The sequence below is a fragment of the Pituophis catenifer genome, unplaced genomic scaffold (genome assembly GCF_029215685.1).
Source record: "Pituophis catenifer annectens isolate HBS135680 unplaced genomic scaffold, rPitCat1.0.hap2 SCAF_16, whole genome shotgun sequence".
In the NCBI taxonomy this organism is placed as follows: domain Eukaryota; kingdom Metazoa; phylum Chordata; class Lepidosauria; order Squamata; family Colubridae; genus Pituophis; species Pituophis catenifer.
Window position 1 is genome coordinate 21,032,646 of NW_027256896.1, and position 19,212 is coordinate 21,051,857.

Sequence of the window (19,212 nt, forward strand, 5' to 3'; positions counted from 1 at the left end):
AGGAGATACTCGGCGTTCGGAACCGAACGTTGGGAGCGGGAGGAGCGCTGCCATTGGTTGCGCGGGCGGAGGGGCGGAGCTTTCGGTGGCCTTCTGTCTCGGGCCGCGGCCCTGCGCGCTTCGCTGCGGGCGGTTGAGGGTCGGCGAGCGGCGCTTCGGAAGGTGCGTTGGGGGGGGGAAGGGGTCCCAGTGGGGGAAGAGGTCAAGGAGGAGGGGGAGGGCTCTTGGAAGGGAGGGGTCGTGGAAGGGGGGGGGAAGGGAAGGGGGTCTTGGAAGGGGAGGCGGTCATGGAAGGGCAGGGGGAAGGGGAAGGGCTCTTCGAAGGGCAGGACTCTTGGAAAAGGAGGGGAAGGGCAGGGGTCTTGGAAGGGGAGGGGTCTTGGTAGGGGAAGGGCTCTTAGAAGGGCAGGACTCTTGGAAAAGGAGGGGAAGGGCAGGGGTCTTGGAAGGGGAGGGGTCTTGGTAGGGGAAGGGCTCTTCGAAGGGCAGGACTCTTGGAAAAGGAGGGGAAGGGCAGGGGTCTTGGAGGGGCAGGGGTCTTCTCGGCTGGGGGCAAAAGCAGCCCCCTTATTGGAATGAGGAAGGGGCTGAAAGTCTGCGTGATTTTTCATCTCAAGATCTGCCTCTATTTGTTTAAACAGCCCTCCCCCACCCCCGCTGGGAAGCTGTGCACATCTGCGCGGTGGGCAATCAGTCTGCGCGGTCCTGGCCCCGTAGCCCCCAGGTAGGAGTCCTCCTGCAAGGAGCCTTCGGGCTAAAGGAGGGCTTGGCCCACGAGGAGACGAGGCCGCTGGGGGCATGGGAAAAGGCCCTTTGGTGGAGAGGAGAGGAGGGGGTTTCGGGTGCCAGGGTCTTTTGAAGGCTTTGAAGGCAGGGGGTTGCTTTCAAAGCCTTCCCCTTGGGTGTCCTCTTAATGAAGACCGGCCGTCCCTGCAGGGTTGGCGTGCCTTGTTTGCTCTGCAAACTCTCCTTCTCTGCCTCGGCACCTGCCCTATGGAACAGCCTTCCTCCCCCCTCCCCAAAACTATAGGTCCCAAGACCTGGTTTTTCCCCAGGTATCAGAGCCAGGATGTTTAGAGAAGCCCAATTGAGGTGCTTTTCCCTTATGGTTAGTTATGCAACGTCTTGATTATTGTATTGTTATTTTTCACCTTTTGTTCAGTTTAAGGGGGGTCATATTGTGCTGTGTTTTCCTTGTGTGTTGGTTGTTAGCCACCCAGAATTATTTCGCCCTGGCAGCCATGAGCATTTTCTAAATAAACACATTTTTTCCAGTAGCCACAGAGGCCTGAGTGGAATGGAATTTGCTGCCTGGCACCCTCTCCTAAGGTCCCTAGCGTGACACCTCCTATTGTAGCTTTTGACAAAAAGGGACGTGGGAGGGGGAAAAGTCTGCCTCCTGGCTTGCTAATAAGCAATATCACTAAATTCCGGGCTGGACCGCCCCCATTTATTTTGCATTCCGTTTTAGGATGTCTGATAATCACCACCTACCCATTTTGTACCACGAATCTAATTTCCTGGGTGATCCTGCAAATTCTGAGATTTTGCTTTCTGCTTTCTGCACAAAGCCATAATTTTGCAACAGTCTTGTAGGCACAAAGCTCTGGGACTGTCAAGAGAGGTGGGGACCAGTTTGGTATGATGGAAAGGCTGGGGGTGGGGGATTAAACCTTGAGAGATACAGAGCCTACAGACTCTGTTGCTTTGCTAGCTGGGGCATTACTTGATGGCGCATATTGAGATATGGAAAGAGGTCAGACCCATCCCTGGATTACTGGCCTCATCCAAGAGGTGCCAGCTTCTAGGATTTAGCCCAGAAAAGGCCATTTTTTCAGTTCCCCTCTCCCCAAAAATTTCTTTTTCAAGCGTACCCAAGCCAGGTCATAAATGGAATTAAAACAACAATAAAAGGGGGAGAATTGAAATGGCAGGGGTGTGAAACCTGGGATAGCGGCTATCCTAAAATTGCAGATTTGGTCCAAGTAAGAATTCCTTTGATCCCAGAAGAAATGGGTCAGGGGGCTAGGTTAGGCTCCCCTGTAAGAAATCAACTGTTGAAAGCATCACAGGCACAAAATGAGCCGAGTTTGTTGGCTGCATGCAGCTTGATGAGGGCATCAGAGTTACTGGGCGGTGCATTCTGCACATGCTTAGGAGCCCTCTGCACGAGGGCCCGTGGGGTCCGGCCCATCCCTGCCTTGATTTCAGCCTGGGGAACTGGCTGGCAATGGGAAGGCTGCCGGAGCACCGGGATATTGTTACCCTGCTTCAAAAATAGCCTCCAGAAACCTGACCCCGTCTGCTCCGGAATTGAGGAATTCAGCTGTCCGTCCTTGGAGGTGCTGGGGACGGGGTGGGAGAATCCATTCAGCTCCAGGGAAGGACGTTTCGGGGGGCATCTGGTGGGCAGCCCCTGCTGGCTTCAGGGGTGGCATCTGTCGCAAAGCGCTTTCTTTCTGGATCTGGACGAGGGAAACCACCAGGACCGAAGAAAGCATGGCGGGTTTCTACGGCTGGCAGGATCTGGGTTTTTGCATGGCTCTGGGTCCCCATGGCGACCGTCTTGTGGAGTGTTCTGACTCATAAATGCCACTTGGATTGTGGCGGGGGAGGAAGGCAGCGCTCTGGCCCCACCGAGTTGGCAGCTGGCGGACAGACTCTTGACTGACTCTTCCCTGGGTGGGTATTTTACAGCAGGCTGGCTGGGGGGATTCTGGGAGTTGAAGCCCACCACCGTTAAAGGTTGCAAAAGATTGCTTTACAATCCAGCTCTGACCAGAGACCCCCAGGAGAGAAGCTCCTGCCAAAATACTGATGTTTTTGGCTCACTCTGAAATCATCACACATTGCTATTTATTACATTGTAGTCCCTGGTGACCTTGTCCAGCAATCCTTCAGCATGTAGCTAATGCTGGCCAGGACAAAAAAAAAAACACCCCTAAGCTGGCTGGAAAATTCTGGGAATTGAAGTCTATCCATCTCAAAGGTCCTGAGGTTGAGAAACACAATGATGATAGATAGAGGATAGGTAGGTGAGTAGGTAGGTAGATGAATAGATGGATAGGTAGATAGGTAGGTGGATAGGTGAATGGATATAAAGATACTGTAAGATAGATAGATAGATAGATAGAGAGAGAGAGAGAGAGAGAGAGAGAGAGAGAGGGAGAGATCAGCTTGGTAGCTCTAAGACGGGTGGACTTCAACTCCCAGCATGCCAGCTGGGGAATTCTGGGAGTTGAAGTCCACCGGCATCTTAAAGCTGCCAAGGTTGAGAAGCCCTGAGATAGCCAGGTAGATAATTCTGTAGCTAATTCTCTTCTCTGCTTCTCTTCCAGGTCTGAAGGCTTCCAAGAATGCTCCGGTCCTCATCTAAACTTCCTGCCTTCTCTTGGTTGCGCCCATAAAGGCTCTTCCCTGGCACTAGCCAAATTGGCACTGACTTCTGAAGACGAACGATGGCCACCTATGCCGGCAAGCAGGGCAAGAGGCAGGACGAGAGCAGCCTGGGCAGCTTGGTGGACCTGGTGCTGGCCAACGCCCGGGTGGTGCTGGGGGTCAGCGGTGCGGCTGTGTTGGCCCTGGCAACGCTTGCGGTCAAGAGGGTGAGACCAACCGGCCCTTCTCTGCCATGGGAGACCCGCGTATTTTGTGTGATGACAAACGTGCCTTTAGGGAGCGGGTCCTGTTGTTACCTGCCTTTTGTTCATGGCTGTTGTGAGTTGCGAATGTGTAGCAGAAGCTGTTGGGTCTTTGCTCAACCGGCCAGGCCCACGGAAGCTCTCGGCCTCCCAGCCTTGCTCCGGACGGGTTGGGGAAATTTCTATTTGTGTCCTAAATATTTCCGCTGGCCTCTTTTTGGCTGAAACTCACCATGGATTACTTACGGATTTTTAATTTGTAAAGACCCACAAATGCCATTTTTCTTTTAATGCTTCTCCTTCTGTCGTGGCTCAGTGGAGCATTAAATGTGTGTGAGTGAGGGTGGGCACGCATGTGCCTGCTGTGCGTGCATTTTGTTGGAAGACCAGGGATAAACAAAACCTTCGTTCAGCTGCCAGCAAAACAGGCCAGAGTCTCGTATCTTGAAAGCAGGGGGATTAACAGAGCCCGAACTCCCCACCCCGGAGCCATCTACGTCTCTCTTTAATTTCATGACGCAGGTTATGGCCTTTCCAGGCAGTCTTTTAAACATCCCAGTTCTGGTCTCTTTAGGATCGTAAAAAGTAGGGAAAAGTACAGGCAGTCCTTGGCTTAACAGCCACAATTGAGCCCTGAATTTCTGTTGCTAAGTGAGACGTCTGTTAAGTGAGTTTTGCCCCATTTTATGACCTTTCTTGCCACAGCTGTTAAGTGAACCACAATGTTAGGTTAGTAAACCCCGTGGTGAAGCCACGTTTTCCCCATTGACTTTGCTTGTCTACATCTTGATCGGGGGAGCTTGCAGCAGTCGTGAAAAACCGTCATAACTCCCCCCCCTTTTTTTTAGTGGTGTTGTAACTCTGAACTGTTGTAAGTCAGGAACTACCTGTACTTTGAAAGGGTTTGCCAACCAACTTGCATGCTGCAAAATGAACTTCGGGGGGGCCCTAAAGAGGCAGACAAGAAATTTAGACATGAAATAGGTAGCTGGGCAAGATCTGTGGTTCTCAAGAAGTTTGCCCTTCAGAAGTTATTTTGACATTGGGGTGTGTGTGCGTGCTTGTTGGGGTGAGAGCAGCCAGGAAGTAACCTGATAGGCCCAGATGTGCCCAGATGTTTCCCCGATGAAACCTCTAAACCGTCTGGCTGCAGGCAAAAAATGCGTGTTCAGCCACGGGTGGGACTGCCGCAAGAGAAGAGCGGCTCCTGCTAATTGGGGAAGGGGTCTCTCCTTCTACAGTTCATTGACCGAGCCACCAGCCCGCCGGGCGATGACGACGACATAAAAGCCAAGCAGAAGTCCCTGGAGGAGAGCTGGCAAGAGCTAAGCCTGATCAAGGGGGTGTCCAAAGAGCGACGACAAGATCTGGAGGAGCCCCTGCTGTCCCCCGTCATAGCTGCACCTGCGCAAGGTCAGGTTGGGTGGGTAGGTGGGGGGAGGCGGCTGATCTTTCCAGGGTGGGGGCACTCCCTGAGGAGCCCTGCTCCAATCCTCCGGTGGTGGTGGAGGAGGGGGTATTTTTCCCAAGGTGGCCTTGTACCATTGAACCCCAAATATCTAAACCCCGAGTTGGATGGGGCCCCTGATTCCAACCCACCCGTCCCAAGTCCCTAAGAAGTGCCAAAATCCAAACGAAAGCCTCCCTGGTTAATGATTGTCCGGCTTTGGCTTGAACACAACGAAGGAAGGAGAACCCAGCAGCTCTTCGGGGCCTTGGTTCCATTCTTGAACTGCTCTCAGACGAACTAGAACAGGGGTCTCCAACCTTGGCCACTTTAAGACTTTGCTGGCTGAGGAACTCGGGGAGTTGAAGTCCACAAGTCTTAAAGTGGCCAAATTTGGAGACCCCTGAAGTGCAACATCTTTTCGGTCAATGAACCGGACGTTGGCTTCCTGTGACTGACATCCTTTTCTCTGTCTTCCTTGCAGACTCTAAAGATCTTATCCTGTCCTCGGGGGTCTCCTTGGGGCAGTCCAAGTCCCTGCTCTGCTTCACCCTTCAGGAGAAGCTTCTCTCGTTCTACAGGGATCACATCTACATCTCCGAGACGGAAAAGGCTGTTGGGAAGCAGCTGGCTGAAGACATCCGGGTGGAGCTGCAGACCTTCCTGAAAAACAAATCATTGGACCTGCCCTTCGGGAATATTTCCCTGAGCGGCTACCTTTGTGATGACCTTGTTGGCCAACACCAACTAGAGGTGGTCTTCAACCTTCCCTTGGTCCTAGAAGACCATCTTTGGCACTTCATCCGTGGGGAAGAGACGCTCGTGGATAACTCGTGGTACGGGATGATCAAACGGAGTAGTCTGGAGTATTTCACACGGGGGAGTAGCCCTTGGGACAAGTTCATTGTAGGTGGGTACTTATCGTCCAATTCCATCAACGACGCCCTCCTGAAGACTTTGGTGGCCTCCGTCAACTGGCCAGTCATTGGCAGCCTGCTGGAATGCATCATCCGGCCTTCCATGGCTCCCAGGGAGCTCAAGCTGGAAGTCAGACACGAACAGGTCCTCCTGGACATAACCCTCTGCCCGATAGTGGAAACGGAAGGCAAGATTTTCCTCGCCACGTTCTCTGGAGAACCTGTGGAGAACCTCTGGCAGCAGAGTTTTTACACGGCGGAGGTTTCCAAGCTGAAAGAGCTGGATGCCGGAGACGGAGGCATCCGGCAGTGTTGCCTCCTCATCTTGAAGGCCACTTTCGAAAAACACCCTTTCTGGAGCAAAATAACCGGCAGTGACTTGACACACGTTATCCTCCACCTGAGCCAAACGGAGCCGGACTGGTCAGAAGCCATGCTGGCTGTCAGGCTCCAGCAGGTCTTGGAGGAGCTGGTCCAGTACCTGGCCAAAGGTTCCCTCCCTTGCTTTTTCGACGACGGGATTGACCTCTTGAGCCATTTACTCCCGGAGGAGATTGACGAGATCGGCTGCACCTTGTACGAGGCTTTAGCCGCACCCAATCTTGCGGATGGGTTGGGTTTGTAAAGTGGTCAGAGTCCTGGCTTTTCGGATGGAGAAGACTTGAAAGGGATCCTTTCACCCCCCCCCACCCCCCCAATTGCAATTCTTTTGCACCGAATGAAATGAAAGTATTAGCTCTTGAAGTAAAATGGAACCTTGATTGTAAGCCCTTTGTACTCGCTCTCTTACCGGATTCTTTTGCCATTCAGAGCGGATGTCCTCCTCCTTCGGGGAGCGTGCCCTTTCTCCGTAGGGCAGGATTGGAGGGCTGAGGGGGCAGAGGGTAGCTGATCCCCCTTCCCTCCTCTCAGATTTCCCCATTGCTTGAATTCCGAAATCTTGTGGCTGTGCACCTCTGAACGCAATGCCCTCTCCGGGGATCTGAGTGGTGGCTGCGGAGGTCTCTCTGCTTGGCAGCGAGGAGATGATTCTTCTGATTTTTACGAATAAATAAATCAATAAAGCAAGCAAGCAAACGAGCTCAGGTCGCTTCTGAGCACCCAGGAACCAACTTCTGATGTAAACTTGTGATGTTTTCAATACTGCTTACGTAAGGGGTTGAATACCGGCCCACCCAACACACGGAGCTTCAGCCAAATATATATTTTAATTTAAAAAAATATCCACATCAGTTGAGAGAAGGCAGTAGCTGCCCTTAGCATAAGAATAGAGCATCGAGCAGGGCAGGAAGTTACAAATATTAAACACTCTGGGTTTTGTACACACATATTTTCCTTTTGAATAAATTATGGGAGGCTGGTTATTCCAGTTTCAGGGAGGGTGGAATAGGATTCCTATGGAGGAAAAATTTGTTCAGCTTTGAAATTACATTCTCTAAGAAATCATCAATCCTACAGTGAGTTCCAGGTGTTTTGAGAAACGCCCTCATTTAAATTCCTGAAGAGAGAAGCTTTTTAAAATCAAACATCAGCATAGTGTGAGAGTCTAAAGCAGTTTCTCAGCTGTGGCCATTTGAAGAAGGGTGGACTTCAATTCCCAGAATTCCAGGAGTTGAAGCCCACCCCTCTTCAAGTGGCCACGGTTTAGAAACCCCAGCCTCAAGTTCTTCTATGGTCCCACCTATATTTTAAAACTTAAGAGGAGGTGGAAAGCTGAAGTCTGCAAGAAAGGAGCCCGATCTTTCAGAAGTCCACTTGCAAGACTCTTGTTTGCAAACGGGCCTTCTTGAGTCTCCCTGGCCTGGACTCGTCCGTGGACCACACCGCTTCACCGATTTTGCGGACACGTGGTTTTGGTGTGGCCAGGCTGGTGGCAAACACTGCACGTCCTCGGTCTCTTCGTAGGTGCCGTCAAAGAAGAGTCGCTGTCTGATCTTTTTGCTTTGGCCCCAGGCCCTCGTTTGGCCCACTCGCCCACGGAAGGAGGAAAGGTGGAGGCAGCTGCAACGGGAGAGGAGAGGAGACAATTAGGGGCGTTTTAAGTCACCTGAGAATGGATTCTCCCCATTTGGGTATCCTCTGGTGGCCAGAAGTTTAAAAGTTGTTTTCTTAACATCTTTGGATGTGATGAAATTGAAGCCACAGCTGGAGAGAGCTACATCCCCTCACCTCTCTCCTACTTCAAGCTCTTGCTGGCAGTACGTTCCTGGCCTTTGGAACTGGGCAAGATCCCAAGCTAAAAGGGAAGCTCTTAAGGAAAGTTGATTTAAAGGAGCATCATGCAAACCTCGCTGTCGGGTCCAAATCCAAAGACGACACGGTGAGATCCACTCGAGTGTAACTCTTTATTTGCTGACACCCAACAGACGGAATCTTGCCAGATTAAAGCTATAACTTTCTAACCCAGAGGTCTCCACCTTTGGCAACGTTTAAGACTTGTGGACTTCAACTCCCAGAATCCCCCAGCCAGCTACAATTGGCAGGGTTAGGGTCTCTCTCAAGGCTGTGTGTGTGTGTGTGTGTGTGTGTGTCCAACCTTGGTAATTTTAAGACTTGAAGACTTCAATTCCTAGAATTCCCGAGCCAGCCATGCCAAGGTTGGATAGCCCTGTTCTAACCTCTTGTCTTGGCTGCCCTCTCTGCTGCCCTCTCCCAGAAAGCCATGCTGCTCCTGCCAACCCCCCCCTCCACTCCTTAGGTTGCACGTTCCACCAATCCTGCTCATGCCAATCCAAAATGCCCACTCCTCACTCACCTGGCAACAAGCTGTCATCTGCCCACTCGAAAAAGCCGCACTGCTGTTCCCTCGGCTTGGAGCAGGTGTGGAACTGGCGCCCCTTGTTGGGTCCTTCTTTCTGGACTGTCCTGGTCACCACGGGCTGGTCGCACCTGCAGAGTGGGCCGCCTCCTCCTCGGCTAGCGCTGGCTCCAGGATCAGAGCCCGTCCTCCTGGGCCCTGCTGAGCTCCTGGGCCCTGGCAGGGAAGAGCCCGGGGGCGGTGCCAGGAACCCCGATGTCCCATTCGGCCTGTTGTCGGGCTCCTGCTGGTCGGACCACAGGAAGAATCGGCAGCTGCCGGTGTTGCATTTGTAGAACTGCCTGCCTTGGTTGGGCCCTTCTTTGCGGGCGGTGAGAAGCAGGGCCTCCTCGCCACAGTTGCACATCACGGCATCGTTCCCGGCCACATTGGCGAACGTTGGAGGAGTCCTGTGTGCTGGTGTAGGAGGGGGCACGGGAGCAAGCATACACTGGCCACGGCTGTGGATTGTGCCGTTAAGGGAGCTGGGGGCTTCCTTGGGGAGATTCCTCGGCTGAGTTGGAGCCCTGGCTGGTCCTTGCAGATACTTCAGGTCTAGGATCTGCCTGAGATTTTCATCGCAGCCACCGACGCAACCCACAAATTCCAGGGGCATCATGGCCGGGAGGCTGCCTCGCTTGAACTTCAATTTCAGCCTGCGGGGGAGAGAAGGGGAGCAATTAGCCCTGGACTTCTGGCACTGCAGCCCCACGGCATGGAAGCTTCTGCTCGGCCCCTGAGTCCAAATGACCCTCCCTCTGCCAACGGATTTCAATCTCAAGATCTGCCCAGGGTTATTAAGATGTGAGAAAGGAAAGTGAGGCAATGCTTTAGTAGAAATCAAGTCTGTTCAAACAGCTGCATATTCCCAGGCAATGAATAGCAATGAATAGCCCACTCTAAGTGGTTTACAGAGTCAGCCTCTTTTCCCCCAACAATCTGGGTCCTCATTTTACCAACCTCGGAAGGATGGAAGGCTGAGTCAACCTTGAGCCAGTCAGGATCGGACTCCTGGCAGTGGGCAGAGTCAGCCTGCAATCTTGCATTCTAACCACTGGGCCAGCTCTGAAAAGGAGGCTTCCCTCCAACTGGGAGTGCTGAGGGTAGGTCTTGTGCCTTAGGCAGGATAAATCTCCACCCACAGGTTTCCTGAATTGGAGGGCAGGGACAGAGCGAATACTCAGCCGGAATGCAAACACGCCCTGAAATTCCAAAGGGTGCAAGACTCAGCAACTCGGGACATCCCGAACGGCAGCAGAAACAGAGCTCAAGGCCTCCCCTGCACTGAGACTCACCGATGCACTGGAGGAGGCTTGCAGACGTCACAGACAGAATCATCCTTGCTGACTTCCAACACGGAATCGGGGAACCAGACTGAGGATTTACAAGCAGGGTAGCCCAAGCAGCTGAGATAAAAGCTAGAGAAACACAAGAGGAAACGTCAGAGGAAGGAGAAGAGACGGCAGTTACTGATCAACTGCCAAAATGGGCCTGGTTGGCTTGATATTTTCCCAATTAGTGCTTTTTTTGTGTGGGTAAAGTTGCTATAAAACATCTTCTGTTTAAGCCAGGAGAGCTCATGCTTCTTGCAGCATGTCAACGCACCCTCCGTTCTTCTTGGTCTTCAGGATCATGTCGGAGTTGCACTGGGGGCATTTCCTAACCGGATCGGGCATCGCTGGGTAAATGTCCTCCTCCTGAGCCACCTGGGTCATCTCCCCAAAATATTGAGCCAAGGCTTCATCCAACCTGGAAAAAAAAAATTATGAAGCGGGCATATTTCTTCCTGCCATCAGCTACGTCCAGCAAGGATTCACGGATCCTAAGTATTTGTGCAGAAAATGTGAATACATTAATATTTCAGGAGAGATATCTGAGAAAATCCAGAAATCCAGCTTGTGGCTTTCCACGTGTTGTTGGGTTGGGTTGCCTCTCTGTAACTGTTGCTTTAAACTCTTAATACCTGTGTATTTATTTTGCTCCCCGCCCAGTTTCTTTTGGGCAGCTAAATAAATACATAAATTACCTAGTTCTTTGCTTACACCATTGGATCTTGATCAAGGAAGGACCTAAACACTGTCCCACACTGAGCTAGCACCACCGACTCGCTAGAAGTTCCTCTCCTCTCCACCCACTGCCAACTGAGCTGCTCCAGGCAGGGGCTACCAACTCCCCCCCCCCAAATTCTCCTTGACCGGGTTGGGGATTTTTCAGCCCTCACTTTTTGGCTTTGGCCACGGCAGCCACGAAGACTTGCTTGTATTTCTGGATCTGCTCTCGGAGCACGACGGACTTGTCCTTCTTCCCCTCGCAAATCAGCTTCAAGTCATTTTCGAGTTCAGCTCGAAGATCCGGTTTGGACATCTCGTAGCCCATGGAGTCGTAGCCTGGGGGGGAATAGGGGGGGGGGGCAGGTGGAAAGAGGAGTGGGTGGAGGAAAGGCTCAATGGGAGAGCCAAGGTTTTAGACGGGGTCAGTTCTTACCTTCCACCAGCCCCATTCCCAGGTGTCCTGGAAGGAAGCGCTGGTCTGGGGTGAGCCCCACATACATGCGGGACTTGATGGTCTCGATGTGTTCCGCGTGGGTGGCATCCGTTCCTGAAAGCCAAGCGTTGGCATGAGTGGCCCAGGTTCCTCTGCTGCTCACATTCCTTGGAGCAGAGCTGCTCCACCCAGTAACGTTTAAGATGGGAGGACTTCAACTCCCAGAATTCCACGCATCTCAGAGCTGGCAAGCTTGAGAGCACTTTCCATCAACTGACCCTAAGCCCAACCTTTGGCCTTCCAGAGATGCACCTCTCAACGGTTCCCCGACTGCATGCTGGGAACTGTAGTCCTCACTTACAAGCCGTAGTGGTGAGCTCTGTGTACCCCTGGCAATATTTACGTCATAAACCAAGGAGGTTCAGTTGCGTCCATCCTGATGCCAACAGTGACCCAATCGAGCCCAGCCTCAACATCCCTGCCCCCTGCTGTTGGCCAGGATGCCCACAATCCTTGGCCCCTTTTTCTCCGTAACGGATTGATCTGTTCTGCCACCAGAGCTTGCCTCTCAGGGAAGGCTTTGCATCAGAGAAACTCTCTGCAGCAGAGAATCAAAAGCTTCTGGCAAAGAAGCTATTGGGGTATAGCAAGATGGGCAACCTACAAGTTTGATATGTAAATAAAAAATAAAATAAAACTCTGAAGATGAGTGAGAGAACGTCTCCGATCCGCAGCCGGGGCAGAACTGACCGATGCCGTGTTTCTCCATGAGGGAAATGAGGTCCGCTTCGGTGAGCAGCTGGGGGGGGCTGGTCTCCCCTTCCACCATCTCCACCGTGGTGGGCTGGAAGCAGGAGCCCTCCTCGTAGAGGGGGATAACCTAGAGAGTCAAGGTGGGGGTGGGAGGGGGTTCAAGAAAGATAAGGCAAGGAGGAAACGGGGTTACATGAGAGAACTAAGAAAGGGCAGGAGAAACGAGAAAGGTATACAGTAGACCTCGACTGGAACGGAGTCTGCCCATTAAGTTGACTCTCATCAGCTTAATATCGAGTGCTCCCACCTTGTCACTCCACCTTTCGTAAGGATAAACTTCCAGGTAATTTCTGGCCAGGACCATCAACCCGTGAGCCACGAAGCGCTCATTGGAAATCTCAATCTCCACCGTGGTTTCCTGCCCCTTAGCATCTTCAGAACAGCAGGCCAGGAAGTGGCGGACGATGAACTCATATAGGCGTTGGTCGTTGCCCTTGTAGGACGCAAAGGAAAGGGTCAACGGGTGGAAAATGAAGAGATTTTTTGCAGGAGGAGAAAGACGGGGGAGAAACAGATTCGTACAGATGTTAAGATAACCCTGCTCTTCCCCACAAGCAAGGAATTCGGCACACGCTCCCTAGACATTTTCCCCCTTTCAAATGAGACCTGGAGTTTGCCTGAAAAACCCACCTGGAGGTTCTAGGAATAAATATTCCTATTGGAGCCAGAAGAAAGTATTCCTGTCCTCTAATAAAAGGGCATTTTGTAAGGCACCACTTTCTGTTTCATTTACTTTTCGGATTCTTCAGGGTTAACCAAACGCACCGGTTACAAACCGTTCTCTCTTCGGAAGCAAAGCTGCACCTGAGGCTCGCCAGTCAGTCTCGGGGACTCACCTGCAGATTCCCGGCGTGTTTGGTGGGATGAATGGGAGGGTGAGCCTGATCGGACTTTGTCCCCCGCCGTGGGGTTGGCCCCCCTTGGTCCAGGATCCTTTGCGCAAAGGCTCCCCAATGGGGGTCTTGGGTCTGAAGCTGCACCAGCTGGGAGAGGTTTAAGTCTTTGGGGAAAATGTTGGTCTCTGTTCGGGGGTAGCTTATGTACCTTTAAGAACCAGGAAAGGAGGAAAAAAAGTTACTTTTTAGGAAGTGCTTTTTTATGAATGGCCCACACAAGACCCAGTGTGTGTGTGTGTGTGTGTGTGTGTGTGTGTGTGTGTGTGTGTGAGAGAGAGAGAGAGAGAGAGAGAGAGAGAGAGAACCCATTATGGCTCTTGCTCATTTGCTAGAAACAATCTCTCATATCATTTCAACTGCCAAAGTATTCTTCCTCTCTATTTTCAAAAGGAATCTTTTTGTTCTTAAGACAATAGCCTCTTCTGCCCTCTGGGATGACAGGAAATGGGACTTTAATTATTTACTCTGTTACAGGGCATTCCAACTAGGAGATTGCAAGGCCTCGCAGTTCCTCCCTTGCCCCCTTGTGGGGTATTTGAAGAGAGCTGCCCTAATGCCCCTCCTCCCCCCTCCTCTTCCTCAGAGTAACACGGGGCTCCTTTAACCTCTGCTCTTAGGAGATGCATTTCCAGCCTCCTGCTCCTATCTGGTTTTATACAACCCATTGCTTAGTTGTGTTTCTAGCTTGCACCATCTCTAGAGACGGGGGACAAATGGGAGAGAAGAAATATTAAAATAAATCTTCCTGGTGGGAAAAAAAAACCCCATGGAACTAAAAGAGCATTATCCTATTAGCTTCATCCTACAGGGAGTTACCCACAGAAAAATAGCTGCTCTTACTACCCTTGGGTATACAGCTTCTCGGCAATCTTCATGGTTTCCTTGGCATTTATTTTCAGCTTACGGGAAGCCAATTTCTCAAGTTCCTATGGCAGAAGAAGAGGGAAAATATGCTTGATCACCGTATGGCAAAAATCTGCCTCTCTGCCCACATAAAATCAATAGGATTCCTGGAAGCAGGAACATGAGCACGCCTCTGGTGACTTTTCTCAACCCAGGAATACTCATGGACTTCCCTCAAGGACACATTTCCACAGTTAAAAGATTAACTTAGGGGTGGGCTTCCCACCAGAGGCGGCCAAAACATTCCTCAGATTTAGTCCCTTCTCTGTCTCCTCTGAACGTCCAACTTGAGGCTTCCAAAAGAAGGTCTACTAAGGGGATTTGGATCAGAAGCTGAGCTCAGAGCTCTTCTTATTCTGACTTTAAATTAACGTGAGTTCCCCCCCCCCCAAAACCTACCACAGTGTCCAGCGGAAGAGGTCTCCATTTGCTCTTGGGTTTGCTTCCAACCTCCACGACGGTGGCCCGAGGAGCCTAAGACAAAGGCGTGCAGAAGACAAGGTTCTTCAAAGCTCCTTACCAAGTGAAAAGGGAAGAAGACAGGACGGCCGGCTTCCCTACCTCCATGCACATCTGGTAGAGGACAAGGCACGCCGTGTGGCTGAAGAGGCGGTGCCTCTTCCAGCTGAAGTCCACGGTACCCTCTTCATGGTCGTGAGTCACTGCGGGGGAAGAAGACAGATCAGGGCTCGGTCTCACCCAAGGCAACTTGTGGCACCGTTCTGCTTGCAGCTGCAGAAAGATGCCTGCGTGGGAGGGAAGGAGGTTCTTCTCAACAGCTGCTGGAGTCCAAAATGGAAAGACAGAAATGGCAGGTGAACCAAGGCAGTCTTTGTGTCAACCCTGAAGATGACTGGGCTGAAGCCATTTGGAGCTAAAAGTAAAAAACTTTTACTTTTATTTAGGTGAAAACTGTGGGAACCTTCAGTCGGTTTTCGCCAATCTGTGCCAATATGATGTATCCAATAAAGCTATTCTTTGAGGGATTCGCCTGCCTCAGAGTTTTGCTTGCTATGGGTCTATTACTTGGAACCCTGACACTCTGCACTTTAAGTAGACAATGCAATTTGACGACAAAAGCCAAAGTCGTCCCAATTCCAGATAAAACGAGAGAAGCGAGACTGCAGTGGTACGGACGTGTGGGCAGAGCTGGCGTGGAATCCATCGCGAGACGGGCACCAGCACTCAGCCCAGAGGGCAGCTCCAAGGATGGCCGAAAAAGTGATGGATGGATTGCCTGTATGAAGACACGCAAGCCGTAGCAGACCAGACCAAAGTGGTGTGGGAAACGCAAAACTGGGGACCCCGCGATATGGCGGGAAGAACGCAAAGAACAAGGAATGGGATTTGAAAAGCAAATTCCCACTATAGGTTTCTCAGTCCAGGTGTTTCCCTGCTTGGGCTTCACCTTCTGAACCCGAACCTTTAATTCTGTAGAACGTTTCTTGGACGAAGGCCTGGATGGCTTTGAATCTTTCCACCACGAAGCCCAGGGTGGGGAACTGGCAACTCCCGTAGCTGATGAGCTGTTCCGCTAAGACCTCCGGGAAGATCTTCTGAAGCCTCAGGGTCTGGAACCGGGTAAAGGCAGCACCTGGTCAAGGAAGCAGAAAATCCAGGCCCAACATGAAAAGGAAACCACAACTCCCCTATTGGAAGAGGGGAGGAGTTACTGGACAGGCCCAGCAGAGCGACAGCAGCTCTTCTGAAAAGCAGGTGACGTCACGGTTTCAAGGAAAAATAAGAAGTCAGTTTAACCACCAGCCATCAGAAAGTAAATCAAAATGAAGTGTTTGGTTTTAGGAACACCATCCCACAAAGATTAAGCTATTTAGTTAGCTCTGACAACCAACCATGTTTGGTTACATCGTTCTCCTCCGTATCTCAAGCCACCATTTGGGTCTACGGTCTGACTGCTGTGCTTTCTCTCTTACCTATTCTGAGATCCAGCTCTTGCCTCACCTCCACAGCATCGTTGACGTTCGGATCTGGCTGGGTGAGGTTCTCGCAAGCGGATCTGATAGCCCGGGGTGTGATCTCCGAGAAGCGGGCTCGGAACACCTGGAGGTTTGGCTTCACTGTCCAAAGAAAGGTTCAAGGCACATGGAGTCACGGGAAGCAAAGCAAAAACGTTGCAGAGAAAGAAACTCGTCATGATTCGGAAGATTTTCTTAATTTCACTCAACTGATAAAAATTCCTGCCCAAAATTTCTATCCCCGAGGATGTGCGCATGTTGAATGTTCAGCCCTTCACTCTTTCTCCACACACACCTGCTTTGCACACATGAATGATTTCAAAGCCGATGTTCTCCCCTTCGCGATCACAATCGGTCCAGATCACCAGGGCCTGGCACGGCTGAACCTCTCGCTCAAGGGTGCGCTGGAATTGGTAATAGGATATAGCAACATGAAACAACGGAGGAGAAAGAGCCACTCTTCTGAAATAGGATATAGGCCAACAATATTTTATATTATGTCTGTGGCTGGACATAAGGCACATTCTTCTTCATCAGTCAGAGATTGCAGCCACAGAAAAGGAGGAAGGATACCTTGCCTCTTATTAAAAGAGGCGGCTGCAGGCAGCACAAACCTTAATGTCCATGTAGTTTTCAGGGCAGAATTTCTCAATTTCAGCATCAAAAAGGACCAGAGGGTTACAGCTATGCCTGTTGGAAGAGCATCAGAGAAAGGCATACAGGAAACAGGGAACATTTAAAGCAATACTAGCTAGATTCTACAGACATCTATGCCTGCAATGATAATTACCTTGTTCAAAATCTGATTATATAATTGCAGAAAGTTAATAGTCCTTCCTGATCTGTTGCTACGTACCATTTCCGAAATGGTGCCTTAAAATCATGAGCCAGCAAATGTCCGGACACAGATGTCATAATCAAAGTTACATTCTGCATAAAACAAAGAAAGATAAAATTATTCTTGGCCATGCTAAGTGTTGCTTTGCAAAGATGGATTCGTGTCTAGACAGTCTAAACTTTTTTTTAAATCCATTTAGACTCATTATTAAGAATACTTGTATCATTAGATTTTTTAGTTATATAACTAGCAATAAAGTAAAAGTCATTGATAACATCACTGTTATATCCACAGTTACGGATGTAATAGTAAGAGGCACAGAGAGAATTGTGATGGACTGTTTGACACAAACCTGGTTAAACAAATGATACTGGAATTCATAGATCTTGTTGAACTTGGACATTCCTTCCCTCTGGAAAGAAAAGCAAACAATTCTAATCCACAAAAAAAGCAGTTTATCCAAATAAACAAATAACCAATACGATACTCAGATAAATATCCTGAGAAATCTCTCAGGATGGTTATGACTATCAAGCAGTAAGCCATGATATATATAGGATGTAACTTTGCTACTATTGGCTCTTCGTAGAATTTGACTAGACCAAATTCTGCTTGAACCTTTTACTTCTTTCTGCAGTCTCAAATAAAGGCATTATTCCCCCACCCCCAAATCCCAGGGTGTTGTTTTTCAATCCCGGGTTGAATATTCAGATCACAAAAAAGCAATTATAAATCGCTCCATCACTCTTACAATAGGCCCAATAGTCTCTTGGTGGTCGTTACCCCCAATTTAGGAACCAATGGACTAGAGATAAAGGAGTTTTCCAGCCCATCAACATGGACAGAAATAAATGCCTGGGATCATGACAGATTCTCTGTACTTTAACAGCTGTTCTCTGAGAATTTATGGTAGAAATGGTGTTTGAATTTCCCATGCCTCTGTCAGAATGATCTTCAGCTCATTTTATAAATTGGAATTCAGATGAGCAAGTTGGATATTGATTTCAGCTTGAAATGAATCGGCTCAAGTCATCCCAAACACGCTGTATCTTCCCTTTGACCAGGGGAAATCTCGCAATCAGGGTCAGCTTCCCTGCTCTCCTACCCTCCTCATCCTGCTGTTCGAAAGGATGTCTGCAATCCCACGGGCTGCATCGTTTTTCTCTGCCACACAGAGAACCTTCTGCAGGTTGCGAAGCGCCATGGTCTTCGCCGTCGGCCTAAAGCAAAGGTTGGAGGAACAGGAGAAGAACCTCACGGTTCCCCAAGCCAATCCTCTGGCCTGGCCAAACATCCTAAAACCCAGCCGGCCCAGATCCAGCCGGCTGGCCCATCGTGGCCCCTCGGCAGCTCCTTTTCCAGGCAATGAAGGTCTGTCGGCAAGGGAGGAGAACTCTGGTCCGGTCCGAAAGAGAGTGGATCCCTTCTTGGGGCTGGTCCCCCAAGTTTCCACAGGTCAGAGGCGGATGGGGAGACCCCAAATGTTCTCTGAAGCGGAAGCTCTGAACCTAAGGGCAGTAGCTGGGGGGGAGGGGTGCACCTTCCCTCAGGCAATCCCAGGCTATTTGGGGGGGGGTCACAGGGGGCTGGGGCGTCTGTCTCTCCCCCAGGGCTGGTGGGGTAGCAGCTTCTCTCCTAGTTGGCCCACAATGGGAAAGACCCTCCCCAGATCCCCATCAGGCACCCACCAGGGCCAGGTTGACCTCAGGCCCTTCTGCCCACCCCCCTGTCTGCTATGTGGATCTCCCCCTCCCCACTTTTCATCCCCCCAATATCTGGTGCCCCAAGCCCCCTCCTCTGCGCCCCCTTGGCCTGCAAGGCAGAGCTGCCCCTCTCAAGCCTGGGAGACCCTCCCCCAGCAACCCCCCTCCCCCCACTTGCTCTCCCCCACCTGGGGGTGCCTGCTTGACCTGCTCCCCCTCCCCGAACTCCCTTTCCCTTTCCCGCTTCAGCGCCCGGCCGTATTTCGCGCCCAGCGCCGTCGTAAGCGCCCTCGGCAAAGCGGATTGGCGGAGAGGCGAAGGGGGCGGGGTTTCGCCCGCTTTACGGCCCTGCCGTGAAAGGACGGCGATTGCGCAACTTCGGGGACTCCCTTTGCGAAAGGGGGAAGCAGCCGCTGGCAGTAAATAAAGGGTCGCTGCCGCTCAGCCCTGGAGCCCACCTCTCAGGGTTGATGTTCTGGGGAGAACAGGAAGGAGAAGTTTTATCTAAAAATCATTAAAAAAAAAAATCATCTCACCATCCTCATGGTAATAATCATATGAAAGTCAGAACTACAACACCCAGCGTGCCTTTCGGCCGGGCCGCTTCAACGCTCCCTTCTTTCGACGGGCCTTTCTTAGCTCCGCCCATAGTCTTCCACAAATCTTTCCCGTTAATGTCAATCAACCCAGTCAGCCTATCAAGCGCAGCAGGCGGCAATCAGCCCCGCCCCCCGCGACTGCTTCCGGGGCCAAGGTCCCCAGCCCACGGGTCATGTGACTCCAAGATGGCCGCCCGG

The 19,212-nt window shown here is 51.1% G+C and overlaps 2 protein-coding genes across 4 annotated transcripts; one reads left to right on the plus strand and one right to left on the minus strand.

The window, feature by feature from the left end:
- The first annotated feature begins 90 nt into the window (after window positions 1-90).
- MIEF2 (mitochondrial elongation factor 2) lies at window positions 91-7,234 on the plus strand. 2 transcript variants are annotated; one of them, XM_070955377.1, is made up of 4 exons: window positions 91-162; window positions 3,339-3,605; window positions 4,883-5,054; window positions 5,573-7,234. In XM_070955377.1, the coding sequence occupies exons 2-4, from the start codon at window positions 3,459-3,461 to the stop codon at window positions 6,628-6,630; spliced, it is 1,377 nt and encodes a 458-aa protein (XP_070811478.1). In that variant the 5' UTR covers window positions 91-162; window positions 3,339-3,458; the 3' UTR covers window positions 6,631-7,234. The 2 variants fall into 2 exon arrangements, with proteins under 2 accessions (XP_070811478.1, XP_070811479.1); XM_070955378.1 differs by lacking the exon at window positions 91-162 and adding an exon at window positions 2,631-2,682.
- On the minus strand, window positions 7,208-18,966 carry TOP3A (DNA topoisomerase III alpha). 2 transcript variants are annotated; one of them, XM_070955376.1, is made up of 20 exons: window positions 18,952-18,966; window positions 17,818-17,932; window positions 17,065-17,124; window positions 16,731-16,804; window positions 16,489-16,564; window positions 16,170-16,278; window positions 15,833-15,976; window positions 15,322-15,492; window positions 14,460-14,560; window positions 14,298-14,372; window positions 13,839-13,921; window positions 12,936-13,143; window positions 12,347-12,532; window positions 12,037-12,166; window positions 11,287-11,400; window positions 11,024-11,189; window positions 10,408-10,551; window positions 10,098-10,220; window positions 8,761-9,458; window positions 7,208-8,006 (listed from the first exon to the last, which is right to left on the minus strand). In XM_070955376.1, the coding sequence occupies exons 2-20, from the start codon at window positions 17,914-17,916 to the stop codon at window positions 7,834-7,836; spliced, it is 2,934 nt and encodes a 977-aa protein (XP_070811477.1). In that variant the 5' UTR covers window positions 17,917-17,932; window positions 18,952-18,966; the 3' UTR covers window positions 7,208-7,833. The 2 variants fall into 2 exon arrangements, with proteins under 2 accessions (XP_070811477.1, XP_070811476.1); XM_070955375.1 differs by lacking the exon at window positions 18,952-18,966 and having other exon boundaries at window positions 17,818-18,326.
- Window positions 18,967-19,212: the final 246 nt, after the last annotated feature.